Raw genomic sequence first — 20711 nt, forward strand, 5'->3', positions numbered from 1 at the left:
TATTTTCTGTGTTTACATGTTAACAAAATTACTCTTACTCTGTCACTGACAATATCCACATCCTTGACCTGTGATGAACAAGGAGGGGAGAGGTGGAGGGTCATCAAGCCAGGGCCTCCATGTGAGGGCCCGTGGTGACCTCTCTAAATGAGATACGTATGTTATTACTTTTAATGTTACAGTTATTAATTATTTTCATGTGTACTTTTAAGATTTACTTCAATTTTGTTACTTTTTTGGAATTTCTCATTTTGTATTAATCCAAGCCCTTCAAAAAATAGAAGAGGCCCGGGTTTCCCTTTCCCTCTGAAAAGCTCATAAACTTAAGGCACTTACTTCAGTGACTGCTCAATAAAGAAGAACACCACTGTCTTCGCCTCTTTTACTCTCACCTGAGGCCCAGGATGCAGGATGCAGTCTGACACCCTCACATATCCCAAACCAAACATTTACAGGGCTTTAGAATGTACAATAATCATTTCATTTGATAATGTCTATTTTGTTTTTACCTAATTGTGATTCAATATAGGATGGTAATGAGTCACCTTTTCCCAGTACTCCAAATATTTTGGAACTTATCGCCAAAGAAGATGTAGATTTCCTGCCATACATGAACTGGCAGGAAGAGCACCCAGATGCCAGCACACCCCAAGTAAGTATTAATTACCACATAGATTGGTAATATGACTTGTGTTTTCCTATCTTTATGCTGGTGAGGGGAACTCTTTGAAAAATAATATTTTTCAAAGCCTTAATATTTATATATACAGAATACTTATATAAACATTTGTACTTTATAAAAATGCTATTAATGACTGAGAAAGTCACCATATAGAAATGTGGCTGTAAGTACAAAAAGGGAAAAGTGTAGTTCCACTTCTCTCAGAGACAGATAAACTGTCACACAGGAAGCTAAAGTCATTTGCTCTCAGTAATATAATAGATTCATCATGAAGTAGTGTTAAAAGTCTTACCTAATAATCTAAATTCACCACCAATGTTTCTTAAAGTTTACAGTGCTCTGTATTATGTGGCCTTTACAGCCAGAGATATAATAGAACTTAGAAATGTGACTTAACTAAGCATAGAAAGGCACATTCAAAAGAAAAGGAATAAAACAGTGCTCTCAAGTATTCAGGTTAGAGAAGTAAAGTTGCCAAGTTTTAGGAATTTAGAATCTAAAGGAAAAACATTTGTGAGGAGAGGAATGTTTGGAAAATATTTTACAATAAAGGCAACATTCCCTTTCTTGGATTCATTTTAAAGTTATTATGTCAGTTAAGAACATAAAAACATATTAGATGTCCCTAGCTTTGCTCATAAAGTCATATTTAGTATGATTTTTAAAAATATATTTTATTCGTCAACTGTAGTTGACATATTAGTTTCACATATATCACATAGTGATTAAACATTTATATAACTTACAAAGTGATCAGCCTGATAAGTCCAGTATCCACCTGGTACCATACATTATAATAATGTTTAGTATCTTTTAAGATGGTAAATAAACAAAACATCAACAATGAAACCACAAGTGTTTCCTCAAATGAGCCAGAGGAGTAAATAAACCAACACTGTACTGAAAAAGCTAACATTAAGGAGGTCTTTGTTTTTTTGTTTGTGTGTTTCTTTTTCATAGTTTTTTTTAAAAAATTTTATTGTTATTCTATTACAGTTATCCCAATTTTTCCTCCTTTGCCTTCCTCCGCCCAGCCCACACCCCACTCCCACAGTTAATCCCCACACTGTTGTCCACGTCCATGGCTCATTCATACATGTTCTTTGACTAGTCCCTTCCCCTTCTTCCCACCATTACCCCTCTCCCTCCTCCCCTCTGGCTGTGTCAGTTTGTTCCATGTTTCCATTCCTCTGGTTCTATTTTACTTATTAGTTTATTTTGTTCATTAGATTCCTCTTGTGAGATCATATGATATTTGTCTTTCACCAACTGGTTTATTTCATTTAGCATAATATTCTCCAGTTCCATCCATGCTGTTGCAAAACGTAGGCCTGCCTTCTTTCTTTCTGCTGTGTAGTATTCCACTGTGTAAATGTACCAGTTTTTTGGTCCACTCATCTACTGGTAGGCACTTAGGCTGTTTCCAGCACTTGGCTATTATAAATTGTGCTGCTGTGAACATTGGGGTGCACAAATTTTGAATTTGTGTTTCAGGATTCTTAGGGTATATTCCCAGCAGTGGAATCACTGGATCAAAAGATAGATCCACTTTTAATTTTTTAAGGAAATTGCATACTGTTTTCCACAGTGGCTGCACCAGTCTGCATTCCCACCAACAGTGCACTAGGGTTCCCTTTTCTCCACATCCTCTCCAACACTTGTTGTTTGTTGATTTATTAATGATGGCCGTTGTGACAGGTTTGAGTTGATATCTCATTGTGGTTTTAATTTGCGTCTCTTTGATGGCTAATGATGTTGAGCATCTCTTCATATGTCTCTGGGCCCTCTGTGTGTCCTCATTGGAGAAATGTCTGCTCAGGTCCTTTGCCCATTTTTTAATTGGATTGTTCATCTTCCTGGTGTGGAGTTGTGTGAATTCTTTATATATTTTGGAAATTAAACCCTTTTCTGATGTATCATTGGCAAATATATTCTCCCATACAGTTGGTTCCTTTTTCATTTTGATGATGGTTTCTTAAACCATGCAGAAGCTTTTTAATTTGATGTAATCCCATTTGTTTATTTGTTCTTTTATTTCTTGCCCTAGGAGATATATTGGGAAAAATACTGCTACATGAGATATATGAAGTTTTTCTGCCTATGTTTTCCGCTAGGACATTTGTGGTGTTGAGACTTATATTTAAGTCTTTTATCCATTTTGAGTTTATTGTCATATAAGTTAGTGGTCTAGTTTTACTTTTTTGCATGTACTATTCCTGTTCTCCCAACAGCATTTATTGAAGAGGCTATTTTTACTCCATTGTATGCTCATGCCCCCTTTGTCAAATATTAATTGACCATAGAGCCATGGACTTATTTCTTAGCTCTCTATTCTGTTCCATTGATCTATGTGTCTGTTCCTATGCCAGTACCAGACTGTTTCAATTACAGTAGCCTTGTAGTACAGTTTGATATCAGGTATGGTGATCCCTTGAGGAGGTCTTTGAAGGGTGTTTCCAAACAGTCAAACAGATTTAGGTATATGATAGATAAAATCCTAAAATAGTGATAAAATGAGGGAAAAAAATTTCTACCAGAGACAGATTGATTTCCTTAATATATAAATAGCTCCCATGAATTAAGAACAACATCAGTCATCCAAGTGAAAAACAGGCAAAGGGTTTGATCATGAATAAGGAAATAATGTGGCTCTCAAACATAAGAGAACATGCTCAGTCTCATTATGACTAAGAGAAATGCAAATTAAAACTGTAATGAGGTCTATTTTTTCATCCGTTAGGTTGGCAAAGATCAGAAAAGAGAGATGACTGAAAGTAGTAAGAAAACCTGCCACACAGGGTTGTTGTGAAGGGTGCAGGAGTTAATGCATGTGGGGCCAGTGAAGCAGGCCTGGTTCTTGGTCGGTGTTGAGTAAATGTGAGCTCTCATGGTCATTAGAAAGGGTGTTGAAACAGGCACCCACCCACAAGCTGAGGGCACAGGAAGTCAGTGCAGCCTCTGTGCAGTGTAGTACAACATCTACACAGCCCTTAAAAAGAGTGAGGCATCTTCATGTGCTGTTCTGGGAAGATTCCCTAAGAAATAGTAAGCAGGAAAAGCAAGATGGAGGACAGTGTGAATAACATGCTAGTCCTTATGGAAAAACAAAAATTAAAGAATGGACATTTCTTTGCTTATTTGTTTATGTTCTTATTTTAAAATGTCTGAAGGTTTACCATTTCTGGGGAGAGACACTAGGTGCTGTGACATAACTCGCATCCAGGGTGGTCTGCGGGTGGCCAGGAGGTTTTGTGGGGGCTTGTTCACTGTAGTGCACCCTTTTTTGTACTTTGAATCTTGTACCATGGGCATAGATTGCCCACTCAAAATATAAATAAACTTTAAGAAAACACAAAGTGTTTGAGGGAGTTTGGTAAGGTAGGAGATGTGTGTGTGTTGATCACAGTGGTAAACTGAAGCAAGCTGAGGGCGGCTTAGCAGCCTTACCCACACAACGCACCATGTGTGTTGAAAGCATCAATGTGAGGCTACAGCTGTCATTCTGAGACTTCCAGATTCCACCTCAGGGATGTGGCTCAGGAATTATCAAAAGACAGGAAAGGGACCATGCTGAAGGATGGTGACCCTGTACTCTCCGTTACTCCAAGGGGCCATTTGAGTGCCATTTTTTTTGTAAAAATCATCTGATGTACAACTCATAATCAACTACTGTTCTTGCAGCAAGACAGCCTATTGTCAAAATGGGTCCTTGAAAATGTATATTTATTTTAAACATGTGTCAAACACACAGAAAATAGAGTGTGTTTGCCAAGAGATATATGCCAAACAGACATTGGATATAAGAGTCTGTGTGATTTTTATTTTCTTCTTTGTGTCTACCTGTGTTTTCTGGTCTCCTCACAGTACATGTATATCGTTTGTAAAATTTTTAAATTTAGTTTCAAAATTGGTTCTAACTTCATTTGGGTTTTACTACAGTGTGATCATAAATTATTTCATACTAATTTTGCAAATGCTTTGCACTTTTTAAAATAATTTAAAATTTTTTAAATTACAGTTAACATACAATATTATATGTACAAAATAGTGATTAGACATTTAGATAACTTGCAAAATGATCACCCTGTAAATCCAGGACCCACCTGACGTCATACATAGTTATTACATTATTGACAATATTCCCTGTGCTAAATGCTTTGGACCTTAATACTTCCATATCTAAACCTATAGGATGAAGATTACAAATTAAACTGATGACTTGATAATTTATTTTAGCTACCATTTTTCTGAATGAACCATCAAATTTAGAAAAATATTCAAGCCTCTATGACTGTCCCTCATGAATTATTTTACTTACCAAAATGTGACACAGCGCCTGACTGGTGTTGCTCAGTGGATTGAGCATCATCCCAAAAACCAAATGGTCACCAGTTCAATTCCTGGTCAGGGCATATGCCTGGGTTGCAGGCTAGGTCTCAGGTTGGGGGCATGGGAGAGGCAACAGATCGATGTTTCTCTTGCACATGGATGTTTCTCTGCCTTCCGTCCCTTCTCTCTAAAATTAAGTAAAATCTTTAAAAACAAATGTGACTAAGAAAGACTTCCATTTGGAATGACTTCAGGTCAGATCAGTAACAGGCAGCCAGACAACAGGCTTGGAAGGGCCCTGGCGAAAGGAAAGGCAGAGAGTTTATAAAAATAACTTCTGGTCTCATTTTTAAAGTAAATTACTTTAAAAATTCAATACTTCAACTCTCGTTAGCAACAAATCAAGTATTATGAATGAAATTAGAACCCTTCTAGCCCCGTATTTAGGCATTCTCTCTCCTGAGGGCCTGCCTTGTCCCTTATAGATGATGGTGGTTAAAGATTGGAAACTTGGAGGAGAGGAGGAAAGTAATTTTGGTCAATTGAAGAATCATGCTGGGATATAACCTTTTTTTAATTTAGTAAAATTGTTTCTTGCATAGTCACATGGTTCAAAATCCAAACAGCCCAGAAGGGAGAAAAGGAATTTTCCCCAATGTCTGCATTCACCTAGTTCCCTCCCCAGAGCACCCATGGTTACTGGGTCCTTGTGAAATCTTTCCAGGACAGCACATGCATATATGAGCTAAAAGTGAATTTTCCTACCTGTTTCTACTATATACAATATATATACTATGCATACTGTTCTATACATGGTTTTTAATCAATACCTTGGAGATACATTGAAGAGCAGCTTCCTTATTTTTATGGCTGAACAACATTATATCATAGGGATGTGCTAGAATTTATTTAGCTAGGTCCTTTGTCCATGGTTATTAAATTTATTTCCTGTCTATAACAGTGCTATAGGAATAACCTTGCATATGTGTTACTTCTCATGTATTTTAGTGTATTTGTATGAGATATTTCTAAAAGCAGACTCAAAGGCCAGAGGATATGTGCTTCTTAAATTTTATTTTTTAAGGATTTATTTATTTATTTTTAGAGAGAGGGAGAAAGGGAGAGAGAAAGGGAGAGAAAAAACATCAGTCAGCTGCCTCCTGCATGCCCCCAGCTGGGGACCCAGCCCACAACCCAGGCATGTGCCCCAACTAGGAATCAAACCTGCGAACTTTTGATTCTCAGGTGGGCACTCAATCCACTCAGCCATACAATCCAGGGCTGCATTTTAAATTTTAAATAATGAGGGAAGCTCTGCTACTGACTGTGATGGAATAACAGCATGCATTTAGGAACTGGATGTGTTCTCCCACCTTAAACAAGTAAAAATATATGTGACAAAATATATTTAACTGGACAAAATATATGAACCAGTGGTTTTTCAGACAGAGCAGAATGGTGATCCTGCAGAGATGAAAACAAACAAGGTTGAGTGCTAGATTGTTAGCTCACCGCCTGGGCAGGGTCCTCAGCCAGTAGCCCAAGGATGATGGACCCAAACACAGCCTGGTAGGCCTCTAAGTTAGGAAGACAGAGTTAGGGTCAATGAGGCCAAGATGCCTAAGGTTAGGAGGTAAAGTACTGGAGAGGAGAGAACTCACAGAATGGGCTCTAGAGACCTGCAGCAGGTTCCTTTCTAGCTCTTGCTGAATCCAGATCAGTGTATGTATGAGGAAACACCAAGGCCAGAGAAAGTGCCACCAGAAAGAAGCAGGTAGAACAATCATTATGGAGCTCATTCAGGGTCAGAAACAGTTGACATTTGCAGAGACTTTGTGGAAAGATCTCCATACAGAGCACCCAGAAAGCAATTGCCATAGTTGAAGCACTTTATCAAAGGATCTAGACCAGGGGTGTCAAACTCATTTTCACTGGGGGCCACATCCGTCTCATGGTTGCCTTCAAGGGGCCAAATGTAGAGCTCGTTGCCCGTAGTTAAGGAGTAGTTACATTTATACAGTCCTAAAATTACATTCAGCCCTTTGATGGCAACCATGAGGCTCATGCGGCCCCTGATGAAAGTGAGTTTGACACCCCTAATCTAGACTAAAGCAATTCTTGTCCCACCTTAAAAGCAAGACTGAAAAGGATCAAGTTATTCCCAAATAAGTGAACAATGTACCAGAACCAAGCCTAAGACCATGTAAAGGGATTTTTAACATTTTTCAGCACCTCAACAGTGTAAAATTCACATGTCTAGCATTCATTTAACAATTATCAGGCAGGCAAAGAAGTGAGAAGATGACCCATAATGAGGAGAAAAACCAAGCAATAAAAACAAACCGGAAATTAAGATATAATAGAGGTAGAAGACAAGGATTTTCAAACAGCTATTATAAATATACGCTATATGTTCGAGAAGGCAGAGGAAGGACTGAGCATGTTAACTAGAGATATAGGAGATAAAAAAGACCCAAACTGAACCTCTGAAGATGAAAAATAGTGTCTGAGATAACAAATACACTAGATATGACACCCAAAATATTTATTAGACAGAACATCTAATATGTGATATGAGTTGCAAATTTGTTTCCCAGTTTGCGTTTTGTGTATTTTTTTAGGATTGTTTATATTGTTAGCTTAAGTTTGCCAAAACCAATTTCAAGCATCTGTGATTTCATTTTTCCTTTCTTGAAACTCAAGCTATTTTGAAGAAGAGGGTGCAGTAAAGAAATAGACATTTAAAAAACACCATAATCAAATAACACCTTATAGATCACCCAAAACAGATCCAAAGGAAGCTTTTTGAAGATTAAAAAAGTTAAAATGGGTAGCTATTTACAGTTTTTATTTATATATTTTACAGTTAGAGAAAGGGATTGATAGAGAAACATTGATTTGTATTTCCACTTATTTATGCATAAATTGGTTGATTCTTTTTTAAATATATTTTATTGATTATGCTATTACAGTTGTCCCATTTTCCCCCTTTAATTCTCCCTGCCCTGCATTCCTCCTTCCATCCACAGTCCCCCGCCCCCATCCCCACCCCCAGTGTTAGTTCATGTCCATGGGTCGTACATATAAGTACATATAAGTTCTTTGGCTTCTGCATTTCTTATTCTATTGTTAACCTCCCCCTGTCTATTTTGTACCTACCATTTATGCTACTTATTCCCTGTACCTTTTCCCCCATTCCATCCCCCTCACCCCGCTGATAACCTCCATGTGATCTCCATTTCTGTGATTCTGTTCCTGTTCTAGTTTTTTGCTTAGCTCATTTTTGTTTTTGTTCTTTTAGGTTCAGTTGTTAATAGTTGTAAGTTTGTTGTCATTTTACTGTTCATATTTTTTTTAATTTTTATTGTTATTCAATTACAGTTGTATGCCTTTTCTCCCCATCCCTCCACCCCACCCCAGCTGAACCCACCTCCCTCCCCCACCTCCACCCTCCCCCTTGATTTTGTCCATGTGTCCTTTATAGTAGTTCCTGTAATCCCCTCTTCCCACTGTCCCCCCCCCACTCCCCCCTGGCTGTTCATATTTTGATCATCTTTTTCTTAGATAAACCCTTTTAACATTTCATATAATAAGGGCTTGGTGATGGTGAACTCCTTGAACTTGACCATATCTGGGAAGCACTTTATCTGCCCTTCCATTCTAAACTATAGCTTTACTGGACAGAGTAATCTTGGGTGTAGGTCCTTGCCTTTCATGATCTCAAATACTTCTTTCTAGCCCCTTCTTGCCTGTAAGGTTTCTTTTGAGAAATCAGCTGATAGTCTCATGGGAACTCCTTTGCAGATAACTATCTCCTTTCCTATTTCTGCTTTTAGGATTCTCTCCTTATCTTTAATCTTGGGTAATGCAATTATGATGTGCCTTGGTGTGTTCCTCTTTGGGTCCAACTTCTTTAGGACTCTGAGCTTCCTGGACTTTCTGGAAGTCTTATTTCCTTTGCCAGATTGGGGAAGTTCTCCTTCATTATTTTTTCAAATAAGTTTTCAATTTCTTGCTCTTCCTCTCCTCCTTCTGGCACCCCTGTGATTCAGATGTTGGAACATTTAAAGGTGTCCCAGAGGTTCCTAAGTCTCTCTTAATTTTTTTGAATTCTTGTTTCTTCATTCTATTCTGGTTGAATGTTTATTTCTTCCTTCCACTCCAAATTGTTGATTTTGAATCCCAGTTTCCTTCCCATCACTGTTGGTTCCCTGTACATTTTCCTTTGTTTCACTCTTCATAGCCTTCACCTTTTCTTCTACTTTGCAATCATACTCAACCATTTCTGCGAGCATCCTGATTACCAGTGTTTTGAACTGTGCATGTGGTAGGTTGGCTATATCTTCATCACTTAGTTGTATTTTTTCTGGAGCTTTGGTCTGTTCTTTCATTTTGGCCTTTTTTTTTTTGTCTCAGTGTGCCTGTTATGTTGAAAGGGGAGGAGCCTTAGGTTTTGGCCAGGGTGGGGCAATCCAAGTTGCAGCTCTGTGGCACTGTATGTGGGGGAGGGGTCTGAGAGGGAACAGTGCCGCTTGCTCAGCTCTCTGCCTACTTTCATAACTACCTTTGCTACCCACAAGCAAATTGGGTCCTTCTGGTGCTGATTCCTTGGTGGGTGGGTTTGTGTATGTTCTAAGACCCTGTGGTCTCTCCAATGAACTCTTCTATGAGGCTGGGAGTTTCTCCCGCCACCACAACCCCTACAGATTTTTTCAGTCAGAGGTTTTGAGGCTTTATTTACCCAGGCTGAAACCCTGAGTTGTGTGGTCTATCTTATTCCCCAGTTTTTCCTCCCAGTTTATCTGCATGCAAATGTGGGATGCTTGGCTCACGCATCCCTCTAGCCGCTGCCTTGCTGCCTGTCCTCTCTGCCCTGACTGCCTGCCTCTGCCCCTCCTACTGGTACAGATGAATATTTCTTCTTTAACTCCTTCATTATCGGACTTCCATACAATTCAGTTTCCTGGCAGTTCTGGTAGTTTTCCAGAAGTCCTAGATTCATTGATTCTTGCATGTACTCTGACCAGGGATTGGACCCACAATTCTGGTATACTAGGATGAGACTCTAACCAACTGAGCTACCTGGTCAGGACCCGGGTAGCTATTTAAGTATGCTTTGGTTTTATGTGACCTTGCATTGAGGTTTTAAGTGAGGCAAAAAAGTTTATATGCAAATTTTTAAAATCACTTTTGGAAAAGCTGATACTGCAGTTAAAATTAATTAACCTCATATAAAACACAGAAGAAAAACATAATCTTAAGAACTGCTTCAGAGACATGACACCAAAGACTCAAAGTATAAATGGGTTTGGTGAGAATACAGATAACCTACAGGATGAGGCATGTAGCCTTAACATTTCTAGAATTTTGAGGTTCCCAGGTAAATGTCTGTCTAATTATGATTCTTTTAATTGGTGTATATCAATTTATGTGATTCATCCTCAAGAACAGAGTATCTTTCATAGTAAACATTGTGGAAATTAGGGAGACTATCACAGATGTAGTAGCCATGATTTGGAAAGTTACCTACCTGGAAATTGTATGTGAAACCAACTTGACTTGCTATTTGTATTTTGATGTTACCTATCATCTTTTGACCATACAGATTTTCTTTAATCTTCGAGTTTCTAGGTGTTGTTTTATATCATTTTTTGTCGCGCTTAGAAATACCTTTCCTGTTCAGATATTACACTTTTAAAAAATTTCCCTCTATTTATATCTTTCAATGGTTTTATGATTTCATGTTTACTTTTAGTTTTGTACTCAATTGGAATCTATCCTGGTATAAGATAAGAAGTCTGGAACCAACTTTATTCTTTTCCAGGTAGCTGCCAACTTTTCCCCCATTCCGTCTATTGAATAATTCTCCTTTTCCTCCAATTAACTTGAAATGCCATCTTTATCATCTACTGGATTCCCACATGTCTTATGATCAGTTGCTGGACTATGTGTTCTGTTCTATTGATCTATTATAATTATTGTAATTTCACAAGATGCTCTAATAGGTCTAGTCCATAACTATTGTTCTTTCTCAGTTTGCCTATCTAATTAAGAACATTTTTCCCAGATAAACATCATTTTTCACTATTATTTTGAAAAGTGCATCTTGTCATATGTTCTTCAAAATTAATTAAGTATATACTTAAAACTTGACTGATTGGGGAAAAAACTACTCCGTTTTATAAATAGCTCATTTACTTTGGTAAAATTAGAAGCTAGCCGATTCCAAAACACCTCATGGGCTTGTAATTTATATACAACTGCATTTTATTAACATGCAACTTTTTAATGAATACTCTTTAAATTATATTCAAACAATGGTAATAACATAGAGCCCTTTAATCCCTTTTGTTGTATATTCTGTTTACATTCTGGTATAAATATACATTCAGGGAGCTGTGAAAGGACCAGGGTTAGACCCAAAGAGGGGTCATCTCAACAACTGAGACAGTAAAACAAACTGCACTTTGGTAATCCAGAGAACTTGCAAAGTAGGTGGGAGCTATGAACACCAGTATACCTGCTGGAAGAGGAAACCCACTAACAAAGGAACCACCAACAGATAACAATGGAAGAAGGTGAAGGAGGGAGTGGAAGCCATGCTAACCTCAACCCAGGACCAATCTGGAAATACAACTAAATGGTGAAGAAATTACCCAGAACAAACAACTGAACAATAGCGAGAGAAGCCTCAAAACCTTGTACAAACAGAAGAACCAGCTTCAACACAACCTGTCCACACCTGCACAACAGAATACAAGATGTGGTTGTCAGAGTGACCCTCAGTTAACCAGCAGGGGGGAAGGACCCACCAAAGAAAGACCCAACAACAATCAAAACCCAAAGCCATACAGAGAGCCAACATAAACGACAGCCCAAGAGCAGTGAGCTCAGGAGATCAAGAAGACTGCACTACTGAATCTCACAGGTCTTCTACAATAGAAGTTCACACCATAAACCCACAGAGTCAGAACATACGAATTTAAGAAGCAGAGGCTAGCAAGAAGCGTCTCACAAACAATAGGAAGACAGAGAAACAATCCCCAAAATAAAGGAAAGGAGGAAGCCTCAGAAAGAATGCTAAATAAAATACAGGCAACTCAACTATCAGATATTGATTTCAAAGCAATGGTTATCAGGAAGCTCAATGAGCTCACAAAAAATTACTAAAAACCACAAGGAAACTACAATGACATGAAAAAGGAAATAGAAACTATGAACAAGGGCCAAGAGGAAATGAAGAACACAATTTCTGAACTGAAGAACACAGTAGAAGGAATCAAAAGCAGGCTACATGAAACAAAGGATCATATCAGCAAGCTCGAGGACAACGTAGGAAAAAAACACTCAAAAAGAACAAGAAAAGGAAAAGAGACTCAGGAAGAATGAAGAGTGGTTAAGGGAAATGCAGGACAACAGGAATCATAACAATATCCATATATTAGGGATACCAGAAGGAGAAGAAGATCAAGGGATAGAAAACCTGTTTGAAAAAGTAATGATGGAAAACTTCCCTAATTTCATGAGAGAAAAAGTCACACAAGTCCAGGAAACACTGAGAGTCCCGATCAAGAGGAACCCAAAGAGGCCCACTTCAAGACACATCGTAATTAAAATGGCAAAATTCCAAGACAAAGAGAGACTCTTAAAGGCAGCAAGGGAGAAACAGGAGGTAGCATACAAGGAAGCCCTAATAAGACTAGCAGCTGACTTTTCAGTGGAAACGCTCCAAGTCAGAAGACACTGGCAAGAAATATTCCAAGTAATGAAAAGCAAAGGCCTCCCACCAAGACTACTCTATCCAGCAAGGCTCTCAATTAAAATGGAAGGCCAAATAAGGAGCTTCCCAGACAAAAGAAGCCTCAAAGAATATACCTCTTCCAAACCAGCTCTGCAGGAGATGCTAAAGGGTCTGCTTTAAGGGCAGAAAGAAAAACAGTGAAAGAGGAACACATGTACGAAAAAATGGCAATGAATAAGTACCTGTCAACAATAACCTTAAACATAAATGGATTAAATGCCCCAATCAAAAGACATAGAATAGCTGAATGGATAAGAAATCATGACCCACACATGTGCTGCCTACAAGAGACCCACCTCAGAACAAAAGACCTACACAGTCTGAAAGTGAAGGGCTCAAAACAAATATTCAAAGCAAATGGACAGGAAAAAAAAATACCCACATCAGACAAACTAGACTCCAAAAATAGAGCCATAAAAAGAGATCCAGAAGGTCACTTCATGATACTCAAGGGAAGAATCCAACAGGAAGACAAAAACATTGTAAATATATATGCACCCAACATAGGAGAACCCAAAAACATAAAGAAAATCTTGGAGCACTTCAAGAAAGATATTGACAGCAACACAATCATAGTAGGGGATTTTAACACCCCAATTGTGAAAAATGGACAGATCTTCAAAACAATATCAACAAAGATATTGTGGCATTGAACAGTGCCCCAGATCAAATGGACTTAACTGATATATATATAGACCCTTTCGTCCTAAAGAAGCAAATTATACATTCTTTTCAAATGCACATGGAACATTTTCAAAGATAGACCACATGATAGGACACAAAACAAGCCTCAACAAATTCAGCAAAATAGAAATCATATCAAGCATTTTCTCCGACTACAAGGGACTGAAACTAGAAACCAACCTCAAGGAAAAATCCCCAAAACATTCAAACTCATGGGGATTGAATAACATGCTATTAAACAATGAATGGGTCAAGAATGAGATTAAGGAAGAAATCAAAAAGTTTTTGGAAACAAATGGAAATGAACTCACAACAGTACATAACTTCTGGGACACAGCGAAGACAGTCCTGAGAGGGAAGTCGATAGTGATACAGGCCTACCTTAAAAAGATAGAAATATTTCAAATAAAAACCTAACACTACAACTACAAGAACTCAAGGAACAACAACAAAGACAGCCCAGAGCAAGTAGAAGGAAGGAAATAACCAAGATCAGAGCAGAATTAAATGACATAGAGGTAAAGGAACAATTCTAAAGATCAATATATCCAGAAGCTGGGTCTTTGAAAAGATAAACAAAATTGACATGCCTTTAGGCAGACTGTGCAAGAAAAAAAGAGAGAGGATCCAAATAAACACAATCAGAAATGAAAGAGGAGAGATTACAACTGATACCACAGAAATACAAAGGAATGCAAGAAATTACTATGAAGAACTATATGCCAAGAAATTTGAAAACCTAGGTGAAATGGACAAATCTCTAGAAAAATATAATCTTCCAAAACTGAATGAAGAACAAGCAGAAAGCCTGAACACACCAATAACAGCTGATGAAATTGAAGCAGTAACCAAAAAGCTCCCAACACACAAAAGCTCTGGACCAGATGGTTTCACAGGAGAATTCTACAAAGCATTTAAGGATGAGCTAACCTCTATCCTTCACAGATAATTCCAAAAAATTCAAGAAGATAGAAGACTCCCAAATTGTTTTTATGAAGCCAACATCATCCTAATCCAAAACCAGATAAAGATACAACAAGGAAAGAAAACTTCAGGCCAATATCGCTGATGAACGTAGATACCAAAATCCTCAACAAAATACTGGCAAACTGCATCCAGCAATACATTAAAAAGATCATACACCATAATCAAGTGAAATTCATCCCAGGGATGCAAGGATGGTACAATATTCACAAATCAATAAACGTAATACATCACATAAACAAATGAAAGACAAGAATCACATGATCACCTCAATTGATGCAGAAAAATCATTTGATAAGGTACAGCACCCATTTCTGATACAAACACTCAGCAAAGTGGGAATAGAGGGAGCATTCCTCAACATAATAAAGACCATATATGAGAGACCTACAGCCAACCTCATACTCAATGGACAAAAACTTAGAGCTTTCCCATTAAGATCAGGAACAAGACAAGGATGCCCACTTTCACCACACCTATTCAGCGTGGTATTGGAAGTCCTAGCCACAGCATTGAGGCAAGAAGAAGAAATAAAAGGCATCCAAATTTGAAAGGAGGAACCAAAACTGCCATTGTTTGCAGATGACATGATAGTGTACATAGAAAGTCCTATAGACTCCACCAAAAAACTACTTTCCTTTATAAGTGAATTTGGCAAAACAGCAGGATACAAAGTCAGTATTCAGAAATCAAAATTTTTGTACACCAAAAATGAAATATCAGAGCCAGAAATCGGGGGGGAAAAACCCATTTGATATAGCAACAAGAAAAATAAAGTACCTAGGAATAAACCTACCTAAGGAGGTAAAAGATCTGTACTCAGAAAAGTACACAACACTGAAGAAATTAAGGAAGACACAAACAAATGGAAGCATGTACCATGTTCATGGATTGGAAGAATTAACATCATCAAAATGGCCATACTACCCAAAGTGATTTATAGATTCAATGCAATCCCTATTAAAGTGCCAATGACATATTTCACAGATATAGAACAAACATTTCAGAAATTTATATGGTACCATAAATGACCCCAAATAGCAATTTTGAGAAAGAAGAACAAAGTAGGTGGGATTACCATACCTGACGTCAGACTATATTACAAGGCCACTGTAATTGAAATAGCCTGGTACTGACATAAGAACAGACACATAGGCCAATGGAACAGAATACAGAGCTCAGAAATAAACCCAAGTCTCTATGGTCAATTAATATTTAACAGAGGCGGAAGAAGCATAAAATGGAGTAAAAATAGCCTCTTCAACCAATAGTGTTGGGAGATCTGGACAGCTACATGCAAAAAATGAAACTCGATCACCAACTTATACCATAGACAAAGATATATTCAAGGGAGATAAAAGACTTAAATGTAAGGCACAACACCACAAAAGTCCTACAGGAGAACATAGGCAGGAAAATCTCAGACACTCCACACAGCAACATCTTCATTGATATATTCCCTAAAGCAAGGGACATAAAGGAAAGAATAAACAAATGGGACTTCAAATTAAACAGCTTCTGCACAGCTAAAGAAAACATCAGCAAAATGAAAAGGGAACCAACTGTATGGGAAAATATATTTGTCAATGATACCTCGGACAAGGGTTTGATCTCCAAAATATAAAAAGAACTCACACAACTTCACTCCAAGACAAAAAACCCAATTAAAAAATGGGCAAAGGACCTGAAGAGACACTTCTGCAAGGAGGATATACAAAGGGGCTGGAGACATATGAAAGGATGCTCAGCATCACTAGCCATCAGAGAGATGCAAGTTAAAACCACAGTGAGATACCACTTCTCACTGGTCAGAATGGCCATCATAAACAAATCAACAAACAACAAGTGTTGGAGAGGATGTGGAGAAAAGGGAACCCCAGTGCACTGTTGGTGGGAATGCAGACTGGTATGGCCACTGTGGAAAACAATATGAAATTCCCTCAAAACTAAAAATGGATCTTCCTTTTGATCTGGCAGTTCCACTGCTGGGATTATACCCTAAGAATCCTGAAATACAAATTCAAAAGAACCTATGCACCCCAATGTTCATAGCAGCACAATTTACAATATCCAAGTGCTGGAAGCAACCTAAGTGCCCATCAGTGAATGAGTGGATCAAAAAACCCTGGTACACTTACACAATGGAATACTACATAGCAGAGAGAAAGGAGCTCCTACCTTTGAGACAGCATGGATGGAACTGGAGAGTATTATGCTAAGTGAAATAAACCAGATGGTGAGGGATAAATACCATATGATCTCATCTTTAACTGGAACATAATCAACAAAAGAAAAAAGCAAGCAAAATATCAGAGACACTGAAAGTAAGACCAATCTGACAGTAACCAGAGGAGACATGGTAGGGGATAATGGGGGGAAGGGTTTTCAGGAACTACTATAAAGGACACATGGACAAAACCAAGGGGGGTGGAAGCAAGGGAGGGAGGTGAGTTTGGCTGGGGTGGGTGGGAGTGGTGAGGGGAAAATACAGACAACTGCAATTGAACGACAGTAAAATAAAAAAATATGAATAAAAACAAAATTTTAAGTAGATATATTTGTTTTTTTTTTTACTCTTTTTTTTTTAATATATTTATTGATTATGCTATTACAGTTGTCCCATTTCCCCCCCCACTCCACTCCATCCTGCCCACCCCCGTCCCTCCCACATTCCCCCCCTATAGTTCATGTCCATAGGTCATACTTATAAGTTCTTTGGCTTCTACATTTCCTACACTATTTTTACCCTCCCCCTGTCCATTTTCCACCTATCATCTATGCTACTTATTCTCTGTACCTTTCCCCCTCTCTCCCCCTCCCACTCCCTTAATGACAACCCTCATGTTCTAGTTGTTTGCCTAGTTTGCTCTCATTTTTGTTTTATGTGTGGCCATTAATAACTGTGAGTTTGCTGTCATTTTTACTGTTCCAATTTTTGATCTTCTTTTTCTTAGGTAACTCCCTTTAACATTTCATATAATAAGGGCTTGGTGATGATGAGCTTCTTTAACTTGACCTTATCTGAGAAGCACTTTATCTTCCCTTCCATTCTAAGTGATAGCTTTGCTGGATACAGTAATCTTGGGTGTAGGTCCTTGTGTTTAATCTTGGGTAATGTAATTATGATGTGCCTTGGTGTGTTCCTCCTTGGGTCCAGCTTCTTTGGGACTCTCTGAGCTTCCTGGACTTCCCGGAAGTCTATTTCCTTTGCCAGATTAGGGAAGTTCTCCTTCATTATTTGTTCAAATAAGTTTTCAATTTTTTGTTCTTCCTCTTCTCCTTCTGGCACCCCTATAATTCGGATGTGGGAACGTTTCAAGGCGTCCGGGAGGTTCCTAAGCCTCTCCTCATTTTTCCAAGTTCTTGTTTCTTCATTCTTTTCTGCTTGGATGTTTGTTTCTTCCTTCTGGTCCACACCATTGATTTGAGTCCCAGTTTCCTTCTCATCACTATTGGTTCCCTGTACATTTTCCTTCGTTTCTCTTAGCATAGGCTTCATTTTTTCATCTGTTTTTCGAATAGATTCAACCAAGTCTGTGAGCATATTGATAACCAGTGCTTTGAACTGTGCATCCGATAGGTTGGCTATCTCTTCGTCGCTTAGTTGTATTTTTTCTGGAGCTTTGAAGTGTTCTGTCATTTGGGCCATTTTTTTTTTTTTTTTTTTTTGTCTTGGCGCGTCTGTTACTTTAAGGGGCGGGGCCTTAGGTGTTCACCAGGGCGGGGTAATGCTGGTCGCTGCGCTGTGACGCTGTACGTGGGGGAGGGGCCGAGTGGGAGCAATGGCGCCCGCCACACTCTCCTCCGGATTTCAATCTTTCACTCCGATACCCACAATCAAACTGGGCCCCTCTGGTGCTGGTTCCCGAGTAAGTGGGCCTGTGCACACTCTAGGCCCCTGTGGGTCTCTCCAACAACCTCTTCTGTGAGGCTGGGAGTCTCTCCTGCTGCCGCCCCAACCCCCAGGGGCGCTTTCAATCAGAGGTTTGAGGCTTTATTTCCCGGAGCTAGAGCCCTGGGTTGCACAGTCTGCTTTGTTGCCCGCCGTTCGTCAGGTTTATCTGTGGGCGAATTTGGTGCCGCGCGGGGTGCTACCCGCTGCTCTGCCTGCCCCACTCTCCGCCATTCTGAGCCCGGCCCTCTCGGTTTATCTGCGCAGATGTGGGGCCGCAGGGTCTGCTAGTGCTCGGACTGCCTGCGCCATTTGTCCCACACTCCGCCAGTCTCAGTCCCGCCACAGCCGCGCGAGTCCTCTCCACCCCGGTGCCCGTCTCCGCCCCTCCTACCAGTCTGGATGAATGGTTATTTTCTATTTTCTTGGTGTTGGTCCCCCTTGTTGTTCGATTCTCTGTCAGTTCTGGTTGTGCGAGGAGGCGCAGTGTGTCTACCTACGCCGCCATCTTGGTTCTCCCTCGATATATTTGTTTAGTTACTTTAAAGCTTTTGAATTTTCAGTTTTCTCATTTCCTTAATATTGCTGTAAAGCAATATAAGGGGCTAGAGTTATTTACTGCAAATTACCAGCTTTCTTTATGGCTAATGCATACCCTATGATACTGTTAATTTTAAAATCTTGTGGAAATCACTTTTATGGTCCTCAGTTTTCTCTTATGTAAATGAGGGGTGTTTAAAATTCCACGATTCTGTAAACTCACAGACATTAATATCTGTAATGTATTTATTGCTGATATGCTATCCAAATTTCAGATTCCGTATCTATAAAATGAGGGCTTTTTAAAAAAATGATCTTTTTAATAGCTTCTCTTTTCAAAGCTCTGGTGTAAATATTTACTTCACTCCTGGGAAGTCAATTACTAGGAAGGATATTTGCTTGATTGTTCATTTTATTGTTTTCCCTGACCTAATTTTTCCTTTTTGGGTTGGAGGGGATGGGAAAGAGTGGGTGGCATCTAAGTAGTAGTAGTAGTAGTAGTAGTAGTAGTAGTAATAATAATAATAATAATAGCCAACGCAATAGTGTCTGTGCCAGGCACCTAGCTAAGCACCTTAAGTGTATTAACTTTTTTTTATTGTTGTTCATGTACAGTTGTCTTCATTTTCCTGCCACCACTTTCCCCTGCTCTACCCACCCCCATCTCCCCTCTTCAATCCTACTCACGTTTGGCTTTGTCCATGTGTCCTTTATACATACATGTTCCTTGACGACTCTTCCCTTTCTTTCCTCCATTATCCCCTTCCCCCCTTCCCTCTGCTTACTGTCAGTTCATCCTTTATTTCAATGTTTCTAGTTATATTTGGCTTGCTTGTTTGTTTTGCTATATAATTTCTGCTTATAGGTGAGACCATATGGTATTTGTCTTTCACCCCCTGGTTTATTTCACTTAGCATAATATTCTCTAGTTCCATCCATGCTGTTGGAAAACATAGCCCTTCCTTCTTTCTTTCTGCTGTGTAGAATTCCATTGTGTAAATGTACCAGGGTTTTTTGATCCACTCATTCACTGATGGGCACTTAGGTTGCTTCCAGCACTTGGATATTGTAAATTGTGCTGCTATGAACATTGGGGTGCATAGGTTCTTTTGAATTTGTATTTCAGGATTCTTAGGGTATAATCCCAGCAGTGGAACTGCCAGATCAAAAGGAAGATCCATTTTTAGTTTTGAGGGAATTTCATATTGTTTTCCACAGTGGCCATACCAGTCTGCATTCCCACCAACAGTGCACTGGGGTTCCCTTTTCTCCACATCCTCTCCAACACTTGTTGTTTGTTGATTTGTTTATGATGGCCATTCTGACCAGTGAGAAGTGGTATCTCACTGTGGTTTTAACTTGCATCTCTCTGATGGCTAGTGATGCTGAGCATCCTTTCATATGTCTCCAGCCCCTTTGTATATCCTCCTTGCAGAAGTGTCTCTTCAGGTCCTTTGCCCATTTTTTAATTGGGTTTTTTGTCTTCTTGGAGTGAAGTTGTGTGAGTTCTTTTTATATTTTGGAGATCAAACCCTTGTCCGAGGTATCATTGACAAATATATTTTCCCATACAGTTGGTTCCCTTTTCATTTTGCTGATGTTTTCTTTAGCTGTGCAGAAGCTGTTTAATTTGAAGTCCCATTTGTTTATTCTTTCCTTTATGTCCCTTACTCTAGAAGACATATTGGTGTAAATATCGGTGCATGGAATATCCTGCCTATGTTCTCCTGTAGCACTTTTATGGTGGTGTGACTTATATTTAAGTCTTTTATCCACCTTGAATTTATTTTTGTGTATGG

At 38.9% G+C, this 20711-nt stretch overlaps 1 protein-coding gene across 4 annotated transcripts in view; it reads left to right on the forward strand.

Annotated features, from left to right (window-relative positions):
- PARP4 (poly(ADP-ribose) polymerase family member 4) overlaps positions 1-20711 on the forward strand; it is a 138576-nt gene that overhangs the window by 103031 nt on the left and 14834 nt on the right. For all 4 annotated transcript variants that reach the window (XM_045188066.3, XM_024551062.4, XM_045188067.3 and 1 more), the window contains one exon: positions 530-652. In XM_045188066.3, coding sequence (XP_045044001.2) covers positions 530-652 — 123 coding nt within the window. The remainder of the gene's footprint in view (positions 1-529; positions 653-20711) is intronic.

The sequence above is a fragment of the Desmodus rotundus genome, chromosome 3 (assembly GCF_022682495.2).
Source record: "Desmodus rotundus isolate HL8 chromosome 3, HLdesRot8A.1, whole genome shotgun sequence".
In the NCBI taxonomy this organism is placed as follows: Eukaryota; Metazoa; Chordata; class Mammalia; order Chiroptera; family Phyllostomidae; genus Desmodus; species Desmodus rotundus.